This window comes from Centruroides vittatus, unplaced genomic scaffold (assembly GCF_030686945.1).
Source record: "Centruroides vittatus isolate TY-2023 unplaced genomic scaffold, ASM3068694v2 scaffold_576, whole genome shotgun sequence".
Taxonomy (NCBI): Eukaryota; Metazoa; Arthropoda; class Arachnida; order Scorpiones; family Buthidae; genus Centruroides; species Centruroides vittatus.
The window spans coordinates 592,407-604,580 of NW_027122713.1; the positions used below are offsets into that span (position 1 = coordinate 592,407).

The 12,174-nt window shown below is 28.9% G+C and overlaps 1 protein-coding gene across 5 annotated transcripts in view; it reads left to right on the forward strand.

Moving 5' to 3' along the window:
- Positions 1–12,174, forward strand: part of Ets97D (DNA-binding protein Ets97D) — a 52,224-nt gene that overhangs the window by 15,605 nt on the left and 24,445 nt on the right. For 4 of the 5 annotated variants that reach the window (XM_067287713.1, XM_067287709.1, XM_067287711.1 and 1 more), the window contains exon 2: positions 9,379–9,662. In XM_067287713.1, the coding sequence (XP_067143814.1) occupies positions 9,406–9,662 (257 nt within the window). In that variant the 5' untranslated portion in view covers positions 9,379–9,405. Of the gene's footprint in view, positions 1–9,378; positions 9,682–12,174 lie in introns of those variants that run through there. The other variant, XM_067287714.1, reaches the window with a different exon arrangement.

Here is a 12,174-nt window from a genome sequence, read left to right on the forward strand (position 1 = left end):
TGATTTAAATCTTTGTATGTTCAAATGACCATTGTGTATTTGACAACTGATGAAGGCCCATCAGCTGAGTCAAAAATGTTTTTGTTTATTAAATAATACTTGCTGGAGTAATTTAAGGGGTTGTTTTTATTTTAACATTCAGGCTTTAATGAAGGTAATTAATAAATGATATTACAGTAGAGCATCGATTATCCGACTCAATTGGGGACTGGGGTTGGTCGGATAACCGAAAAGTATGAAAAAATACATTATTAGTATAGTGTATTAGGCCTGGTTTAAATACTAGCCTCCCTTTCATGGTTGAGCCCGTGCTGCCAGCTAAAACATGCAAAAATTTAACAAAAATAATATTAAAGTAGCCAAGACATAACCAAATATTGTAGCACCACATCACTAGCGGACATTTGAATTTGCCAACTAGAACGCGGTCGGTTAATCGGGGGTCGGATAATCGATGCTCTACTGTATTTGGCCAAAAGTTAGATGGTTAGAGTAACATCTTGTGGTAAGTTTGCATTGAATCTGTAGTTATTACATTTGCATTCTAGTTCTTTGTTTTTCCAAAATTTTCTTAAATTATTGGGTTACAATTTGAAAAAATTATACATTTATAAATTCCTACTATTGTCCATCTGTCTGCCCTTCCTTAATCTTGAGAACGGAGTTAGATAGATGAAATTAGAGATCAAATATGGAAAGCTTAGTGACAGGAGGCCCTGATTAACTATATACAAACTTTGTTTGCACCAGAATACATGCTATTTCAATTCAAAAATTTTTCCCTGAAAGGAGTTAATGACCAGCAAGGCACTACTAATTTGAGATGGAAAGCATATATTTTAAATTAAATAATTAAAAATTGCAACCGGGCATTGTTACGATGTCACAATAAAACAATTGCTCGTATAAATTTAAGTTTACTAATTACTAGCATTAATCATATGTCTGTCTGTATCTGTATATTGGGGAATACGTCCCCCTTTATCATTGAGTTGCCCTTTTCTTAATCCCGATGTAAGCTCCAGGGTTTCATTCTAGTTTTAAATTAGTTACTCATTTTTAGCACAGAGAACTTTTCTACTGATGACAAAATATAAATATTTGTTATTAACCAAAAATTTGTTCTTGCGAGTTGTCATTGTTTAGTCAAGTACCAAGGTACCAATGTATTTAATTAATGCAGTTTTGATATATGTAGTAGCATAGAGGGATTAATTAACTGTGTTAATCAAGGAATATAGACATATTCCTTGATTAAAACAGGCTGTTTATTTTATACCCTTTTTTAGTCTGCAGATGCTACTGGTACAACTATATTCTTGAATCATTAAATAAATTAATAAACCAGTTCATGTACACTGATTTCCAATGAAATTATTTGGCATTTGTATAATTTCAGAAATATGTACAAGATTGTAATTAAGGTATCTGGTATATACTTTAAAACTGGTAAAGATTTTTTAGTTGAATCGCTTTCAACTTTACATAATGTGCAGATGATGTAAATCTCTGATTGTTTTATTTTGACACACATTCAACCTCATAAACTTTCCTGGCAAAAGTCATTGTCGACATGTAAAAGCATCACTATTTTTGTCTGTTGTTAACTATTTTTATTTTTGGCTAGATTATATTGTTATTTAAGAAAGTACATTTTTAGAACAATATTACTGGTTTTTATACAGTACTTTGTATTGAATATAAGAAGAAATAATCTAAAAGTATTAAGTTATTGCTAAACAAAACTTCTAAGTTACCAATCTGAACTCCTGTGACTTTTGGTTATGGGATTACCTAAAAAGCCTCATTTATCAAAGCAATGTTCACAATCTAGTTGTTTTAAAAGAATTGTGTGTAACAATTCCATGCAGATCGTTGCATTTTGCCAGTGAATGTAGTTTTTAGAGCGTGGAGGTAAAAGGAACATAATCATATCTTTGTGAATATTTATTAATCTAATCTATAATCTTTGTAATATCTTTGTAAATATAATTGTAAAAGATTATTTCACTTTGTTTCTTAACTCCCAAAATCTGTTAGAAAACGTACATAACATGCACATTAAGGGGACAGCAGCTGTGCCAAATTTTGTCCTAGCAGTTAAATTTTGAAATAAAATGTTTTCAAAAATTGAAACTGAGGTTTGGTCAAAATTGCCTTAATCTGTTTGAGATGAAATCAGCCAAAGGGAAAGTTGTTTGACTGGTTTTACTATACAAATTCCCTTGTATCCTGAGGGGTAAAAACCATTTTGTCTTCAGGTGTATAAAAAGCAGAAATTTTTAGATCTTAAGAGTTAAAAGCATCACTAATATATATATATATATATGCTAAAATTTTAAAGTTGAAATATATGCCTATTTTATTTCTGTCTCCGAGCATATCTTACTAACATCTATTACATTACATTTTTTAAGTGGGAAGGGATAAGTAGTGTATAGGATTTGAAAATTATGACATAACAAAACACATACGAGAATGTTTTATGTAGGTGGTGTGCAGTCAAGTCAGTTACAAATAAAATTTTATAGTTTTCTATACTATCTAATTAATCATGGTTAAATTTACTTCTATATACAGTACACAATGTTTACAAAATGTTTTGAGGATGGCATGGTTAACTAGTTTCCCCCATCCTGTAGTTATATCACTGGTTATATGTTTTGCTTATAGCACTGTACAATGATGAAAAATGAGCAATGGTTTTATTCAAAACATTATCAACTTTGACACTAAATCTGTAATTAGTTAAAATTACAGATTTAGTGTTAAAGTTGATAATGCTTTGTTCCCAACTGATGATATGAACTCTACTAAAGTTAGTTTCAGTGCAACTCGGACTTGTAATGAACATGACTTTGTGATGAATTACTGTTTTGGCTCATTTTGATGCTGTAAGGAACTGAGTCCGAATGTTATTTTTATTTTATTATTATTTCCGTTTTATTATCTTTTGTTTGGGGCTTATGTTTATTTAGGACGAAGGTTCCCCACCTCTTGTTAGTAATGAAAAATGAAGATAAAACAACTCACGGAGAAATAAGCGCCATAGGAAACATCTTGCGCACTTGCGCTGCCCGGCGGAAGTAACAGTCCGCAGAAAAAAAAATGGAGGGGGGTGTCCCCACAATCACTAGTAGAGAAATACTTGATAAACCGTCTTAAACATCCAAGAAAATTATGATAAATATTTTGTAAACGGTTTATAAGCTTTGTCGGAAACTTAAAGCTGCCAGAAAAGAAAATTAATGTTAGCAACTAAGTATGTAAATAAGAGGAGTAACTCAGCTCAAGTGTGATGTCACCTCACAGTATAAAACCCGTACGTTAACCGAAGAAGGAGAGGTGATTTCCAAACCGAGGTGAATTCCAAATCGAGGCAACTGTGAGAGCGAGGTAGATTCGAAAGCGAAGTATTTTCTGATAGAAGTCCAGATTGATAGTTGGACGATCCAAGGTGTTAAAGAGGAGTTCGATTGACGATTTGACGATATCGAAAGGATTGAGGAAATAGTTTCTTCGTATAGTGAGGTGACGGATAGACGTTTAATTAGTAAGAGATATTGTTCATAGTTTCTAAGTATTTGATTGTCGAATTTCAAAGGGGAATTAATATTAAGTTAAGCTAAGTAGCTGAGTTTATTGTCGGGTTGACTTGTTGATTTTCGTTAATAAATTTTGTTTGGATTATTGACATTTGTACGTAGTACGTTCTAGTTATTAATTAAATATATTTGAACTTTTGATTTGACTTGGTATTTATCGTTATTATTACTAATCTTTCGGTGCACGCTTAAAAGCCCAGGCCTGGCAAACTAATCTCGAATCTGCGTAAAGTACCCGTTAGGTTAACGGAAGTTTCACCGACCGTAATTATAGCTGGTTTCCTAAGATACTAAAATTAAGTACTTTACAATGCTTCATGCTGATGTTTCAACATGCTGAGATTCTTGAAGCTGGTTTTTTTTTAGCAAGAAACGGTTTGAGGTGTACATTACAATAAAGAATTTTTCCACCTGTTTTAAATGTTGCGGATCCAAACTTACTTTCTTACATACTTGTACATACTTTCTTAGAAATTCTGTATTAGTTCTTGCTATTTTACCCATATTGTTGGTTGAACTGTACTCAATACTTGGAAGTTTGCCTAGTTAACTCACAAAAAATTATCTCTCTTATATTTAATTAAACATTATATTTATACAATTTTATGAAATGTTATATTTATTAATTTAAGAATATTAAATTTAAATATTTACAATAATTTTAACCAATTAATTCAAGTGATTTTGACAATTTGAAAAGTAAGATATTTCCACAGCAACATGAAACCTGTTTGTTTGTGGAACTTTTAAAGAATGCAAGTCAAAGTATTTAAATTTAAACATTTGAATTTTGCATGTTCCTCTGTAATTGGTTAGAGCAGCGATATTTCTCATGTGACTGGTACATGATTCACTGCACGGATAGCAGAAAAGTCTATAAATTATTTTGAAAAAATAGCAATTTCAATCATGCAAACAAACTATAAAGTTTATAAAGACTTATTTAGTCCCAAAAATCTGCAAATTATGCAGTTAAAATCATAAATGTATATTTTATGCACTTTTTAAACTTTTTATATACAACCTTAATTTGATACAATTGCACGGACTCAAATTGTGTTTATATGTAAGCTTTGACATCACAGCATATTACGAAAAAATTATGTGCATACAAATCTGGCACTTAGTTATGTTGTAGTAATAAAGATCCCCCTCATTTATTTTTACTTTTTCTATGTGATCTGGTCATAACTAAATCTGCATTTATTGATTGAGGCTATGACTGCTCCTCAGTGAAGTATATTGTATTGATTCATGGTATCAATTTAACACATTAAACATACATTTTGAAATTTTTCACTCTCTTACATTGAAACTTTTTTATTGTGAAGGATGATTTATAACTTAATCATTTAAAATTTCTTTAAGAAAGTATATGCAAATTTGGTTTAAAAATTTATAAGTTTGTGTTTTGGAATGTTTGTAGAAATATGGGCATGTACTGTATAATTCTGATCAAATCTTTTTATGCTTGTAATTTATTTCTGACTTTTAAAGCTCACTGGACCAACTTATTACTTTTCCACTTGATGTTAAATCAATCTTTTCCTTGATATATTTTGTCTGATATTCAAACTCTTCTGCCATTCTGATTGAATATCTGGTTCCAGTCTGTTGTATTAGCTTTGTTCCATTTAACTTCTGTTTAGTTACTTACAGCATGCTTCAGTAGCTCCATTTTTTATCTTTTTGAAATTATCTTTGTTTTGCTTATCCACATTTAAGCAGTACTTCCTATACTTTTGTTTCAGCTTTCTGATCTATTAGATATTTCACAGTAATCAAGCTGCCAGATTTTGCCAAGCTGTTTTTACACTATATAAAATTTACATACTGAATAAATTTACTGTTAAGTAGAGGAAAACTGCTTTTTCATAACTTTTTAATAATCAGATAATTTTAGATTAATTTTATTTAATAATTTACTCTTATTTCTTAAGCGTTTCTATCTGAAACGTGGCTCAAATCTATAATTCCTGCAAACTGGATAAATATGCTACCAACTATGCCATTTGAATAATTCAAATCACCTGCATGATTATGTGAACTATGGAAAGCATAATGCTTGTTCTCAATCGTATTCTGGCATTATATATAATTTGTATTGTTCCTAGTAGCACATGTGTACACACGCACACTTGATTTAATGTTGCCATTTGTTTACCTCTGATCAGTATTAAACAATGTAAAACACTTAAATAATAATAGTAATTGTTTAGTATCTCACTTCAATCAATAATAGTCTGTCACTCTCATTATAAGTTTGAGGGTTTGAAAATCACTGATTTGATGGTAAAAATGTTAGCTGCAATGTAAAATCATATTGGCATGTATTGTCGTTATGTACATTTAGTAACTTTCAGATACTGAAGATTCTATATTCAATATGTGAGAAAGATCCATTTACAAGCATACATTGGTGCTTTACAAAGGTGTTACTATTTAAGTTGTGCTGTAACAAGGTTCAAATGTGTATATGTAAACATCATATACATATAATTTGTGTTCGTTACATGGGAAGTCTCTTTTCTTATTGTCATCAGAACATTTATTATATGTATTTTATTGTCATGTATATATAGTCTATAAAGAAAATTGTTATAAGAATTTATCCATAAAGATACTTCAAATGAAAAACTGAATAATCGTCGTCATAATTAGCTCATTGTAATAATTTTGAATCCAAAACAGTCCTTTAAAAAAAGTCTATGGGGGAAAACAATGAGATAATGTTCTCAAGACCAAGTTCTACCATTAAATCAAAGTTTTTAGAATTACTAATCAAAGAGTCCTCAAATTTAAAATATATATATTTTTCTTTAAATAAAATTACGGAAATTACAGTGACATTTATCAATTGGCTTGACATCATATACCTAGTCATCATTACTTGTGAATGAAACAAAATCCTGATTTTAATTATTTTTTTATTCTTTTAAATACTACTACTATTTTTAAATTTATACCAACACTATGAAACACTAATTTATAGCAATTCCTCAGTTAATGTTAAGTCCTTGGAAATTACAACATTAAGTGAAAAGGACATATAACAAAATCATTTTACCACAGGCTAAATGACATAAACAAAATATAATTTTGTTAATATTGCTTTAATTGAATCGTTTTGCAACCTCCAGCCTTTATTTCCCACTTTGTACAATCAATTTTACTGTTAGTAATGAAAATTCGGTAACAATAATTGTAAATGATTACAAATGTGTTGTACTTGCAAATTTTTTTTATAATTTTTGATGGAAAATTGCAAGGGAAAAGCACAACTAATTTTAAAAGCTCAAACTAAATGATATTGCCAAATTTTGAAATTTTTATAAGTTAGAATTAAACTTTTTGGGCAAGAAGAGTATGCATTTTAATGATCAAAGATTTAATGCATTGACAATATATTAAACATTAAAGAAATTCACTGAAGAAGCGTATTATTATTATTTTCATTATTTGACAGGTGCATAAACGTATGGCATTTGATTTCACACAAATCTACGTGTCTATTTAATATTTATCAGTTTAACTAGGAATTTGTGATGATTTTGAATTTAAAAGAATTATTTGCATTTTAAAAATGATGTGTTCTAGTTGATATTGGTATAATATTGAATTTGAACAGTTGATTTTATAATTTATCAAAAGTAATTGGCCTAAGTTAAATTGCATATGAGAACAATATTTTTAAGGTGTATATCATTTCAAAAATCATAAAATAAATCATAAACTGTGTCGTCGTAATGGAGTACAGTGCAGGACATATTTTTGTGAACAGTTTTCACAATAAGCATATTTATTAAAATCAAAGTATATTTTATTATGACATTATACGTGACAACAAACAAAACTGTGAACAGACATTTCATTCTCTTTCAGGGACAACAGAAAAACGTGTTCAATGTTGCCCTTGAAAGAGAATGAGTATATTTTAAATGTCTGTTCACAGTTTTGTTTGTCGTCACATATAATGTCATAATAAAATATACTTCAATTTTCTATGTATATGCTTATTGTGAAAACAGTATTTCCAAAAGTGTAGATCAGTTCTTTGAGAGGGATGATGTATTGATTGTATTTAATACAGTGCTGTTTTCTAATTTAAGTATTCTAAAAGCAAATTGATTTACAAGTTGTTCAAATATTTAATAAAGCAACTGTGACAAAAACTGGATATCGAAGCACAACTGATGTTCAGACAGCCTAAATTATCAGAATCGTAATTTAAATAGAATCTTGAAACAAATTTCGTAAGGCCGACATTTTAATTTTTAAAAATTTTGAAAATTTGCAATCAAATATATGCAAGGTAATTTCTAAAAATAGTCTGATTTATTTTATTACATAATCAATGCGGAGTTAAAGATCTCGAACCTTCGATTACGTCATTTTATTTTGTAAATTCATATAAAAGATTTTAATGTGTGTTCTTAAATTTATTTAAAGTTTCCTTCTTTTCTTTACAAAAAAAATACCAAAACTTTTATCGGTTTTTTATTTTTTTAATGAAATTTTTTGATAATTGTTCTGAAAAACAATTTTAATTGCCTCCAGTTGACTTACTACAATAATTTGTGTAACATTATACATTCATTTAAAAATATACTGTATGTATGTCAAGTAAACTTAATTAACTTCATTCTTCTGGGTCAATTTAACTCCCACAAAGAGAGAGAGATTCCACGAAGTATGGACCGTAGGGTGACTGTACTAAATACTCACTGTCAAGGACATTACTAATGTATGGTTGACATTTTTACTTGACTTCAAATAACTGCCAAGTATGTAGTGGTAGAAAATTGAAAGTCAAAATATAAAAGAAGTAAGTAGAATATGTTACAAGTGAATGGTGTCTAGGTTTTTATGGTAAATTTATATTTCAATTTTATAGAAAATACAGATTTATCTTGATATTGTTTTTTTTAATTATAATTTTAAGAAATGTTTTTATTTATAAGGTTCTGTAAGCAAAGATATTATTATATTTTTATTATAAATTAGCTTATCTTTCCCAAACGGTGCAAATTTTCTGCTTGTAAATAAGTGGGAAAATGTGCCTTTTATATATTTGTAAGTTTAATGTTTGCATGGCTCTGAATTTAATTAAAATTTTTTAAAAAGTAGTTTGCATTTCAAGGTATATATAGTTACAAAAGAAATATTTGTTAACAATTGTGCAATGTGATAGCTTTAATTATATATTTTTTAAATGCTTTGAAAGAAATTAACCCTTGTGACCTTTTTACAGTAGCAAAAAATTTTAATAAGTAATGTTTTTGGTCATTTTTAAAGACATCCTCAGGTTACAAACCAGTTAGTTTTTTGTATTTGTAAATGAATAAACTTATTAATTGGAATAAAAAAACTATTGCCTTTATTTTTTATCTGTTTTAACACAAAAGAAACAATAATGAGTTTAAAAACAAATATAATTATAAGTACTTCTAATGATACTTAATAATCATCACATAAAAGTGGAAAAACTGAGTAGATTTAACTGATGATGATGGTTACACATTATCATCAAAGTACTTGTAATTGCATTTGTTTTTAAACTCATTGTCTTTATTTATATGTTTTTGACACTAAAAGGATTTTTTTTTTATTCTTGTTGATTTTATTTAGTGTGTGCCATAATATATTGCATTTTAATAAATTTATCTTGGCCAGAAACGATTAGAATTTCTTGATTTTATATTAATTGTACTTCTCTATTTGGCTTATATATTTGGAAAATTTATAATTAATAATTTTTTTTTTCTTCTTCCAGAATAAAACCCTCATTGGGGGGTGTGGAATGAAACGATCATCCAGTCAATTAGCGAGAGATGACGATGGTGGTGTTCCACCCGAGAAAAGAATTCAAACTCATTCGACGGTAATTCCTCAGGCATTGGTGGGAAGTGGCATTGCATCGGGAGGTGCTCATGTTGTTAGTCCGGTATTGGGAATGGAGGCTGTGATGCCAAACGACACCTTGGTAAATTCTGATATAATGCAGCTTCAGGATGCTTCGTCTGCATCTGCGGTAATGAACGAACATCATTCTGACGGGTAAGGAACTTTTAGCACTGTGAGTGATTACTAGAAAATATTCAAATTATGAATGTATTTTTACCTCCCTTTATCTTTTAGTTAATCTAAAAACTTTAACCTGAATAACTTCTATCCCTGGATTCAAATAAAAATAACTAGAATGTTTTTATTTTTTGTACATTAAAAATATCATAAAAATACATACTGAAAAAATTACTTTCTGGCAAAAGTTTTAAGAGTTTGTGAGAATTTTATTTATAAATTAGAACTGGATAATTTTTCGTCAGCATTATTTCTGATAAGAACTTTTTATAAATAGAGAAATTTTCCGAGAAGTGATTAAGACTACAAAATAATTTTAGTTTTAAATTTAAAATATGCAACTGTTTATATGATATATTAGTTTGATAATTAATTTTTTTAATTTTATATAAAATCATGCTTTCTTATGAATAAAATTACAGTCAACAGAACAGAAATGTACGTTTGTGTAATGTAATGCTGAATTAGTATAAGAAATTTCATATACATATTGAATATTAGGATCATAGAATGCAGTAGCGCACTAGTACAGCTCTGCCACACACACAATGTTGAAGTGCCAAATTTGAGCCTTAATATCTCTACAAACAATGAACCAATTTGAATAAAATTTAAAATAGTTAGTGTCCATTATTAGTACTGTGAACATCTTAAATTTTGAATTTGTTGGATCGTTTTGGACTTGTGCAGTTGGCATTTTGTTGCCTAATTCTATGAGATAGAGTAGTGACGCCAAGCCACCAAACAATCGAGAAGGAGCCTCCATATGTTTAATACCTCATTCAAGAGTTGACCACCACCTATTTGCCCTTTTGAAAGTTTTGTTTATAATTAATTATTCAATATTTTTAACCATTTTAAAAAAATTTTAACATATTATTGGTTAATCAGCTACTATGTGACACAATGTAATGCAGGCTTTTGCATGACTATCATAAAAATATAATTATCATGTGACTTTGTCTTGCAATTACTTTTTATCTATTAATTAATACAAGCCTAATGATTTAAGAGTAGAGTATTTATAAAATAATATCTCATTTTTTAAGTTTTGGCATATTATTGGTTAATCAGTTATCACATGACATGACTACTGCAAGCTATCACATGAATATAGAATTATAGTGAAAACTATTCTACTATGAAATTATTGATGAGTGAAAAATACTTGAAATCCACCCAAAAAAAAAACTAGTGGAACCAGGTTGAAAATAAAACTCAATGAAAGCATCTAAATAAAGGGAACTTTTGAAAGGTGTGGCAAAAGAATACCAAAGATTTGACAGTAAGATTAACATGTGAATAAAGTGAACATTACATACGGACTACAACTATAGGAAGTTTTGGTTGAAGCAATAACACCATGATAATAAATTGAAAAAGTAAGCATTGTCACAAACAAATGCTTCAAGCTTTACTTTGTGCCTTAAGCTCCTTCACTAATATTGCTCTCAAAGGTGCCCTAATAATTAAGACACAAAATAAAGCTCTGTTTTTTTTCCTGTAATGATGCTTGCTTTCCTGATTTATTATTATGGCAACATTTGCTTCGTCCAAAATTTCCTGTAGTTGTGAATAAAGCAAACATTACACAGACTATGTGTTGAGTCTTACTGTCAAATCTACTTCCAGTATTCTTATGCCACAAGTTTTAAGTTTCCTTTATTTAGATGTTTTTGCTGATTTTTACTTTTCAACCTTGTTCCACCAGGTTTTTATTTTTATGGATAATGTAAAGCTTTAAGTGAATTCTGAAGTAAAATAAAACTAAATTTTCATAAGAAGTAACAAACCGAATAAACAATGTTACACAATTGACAACCAATTGAAGCTCTAAACCATTCTGACCTTTTCCTTGTAGGCTTCTAGAAGGGTGTATAGCTGCCTTGTCAGATATGCAAATTTACATATTAATGACTTTTACAAAGATTTTGTAAAATTGCTGGTCATAAATTTTATGTGAATTTTTAAAAAATTTGTTAAAATCCAACATACAACAAACTATGGAACTCTGCAAAAATTTAAACAAGGTCAAAAATATTAGCTGAAAGATGGCTTTTGATTACTATACAGCATCAAATTTACAAAATGTCCAACCACTTTACATAGAATATACTACAAAAATTTTAAAAATGTCGAACATTGTAACATTAAGCCATAATTAATCGGGTTATTATTATGCTATAATTAATAATTAGAAACTAGAAATAGCATAATAATAGCCTGATTAATTACGGCGATCATTTGGCTTAGTATCACTACGTCAGACTTCAGGATGTTGATATATGTATATAGGTTGTAGCATTTTTAAAATAGAACATTTTTAAAGTTTACCGCAGTTAAAAATAAACATATCAATCAAAATAAAATAAAATGGCTTACAAAATTAACAAATTCAATAAAGCAAAATAATAAATACAATACACGGGTTAAAATGACAGTAAACATACAATACAATACAAGAATATACACACTGTACCGGATACAT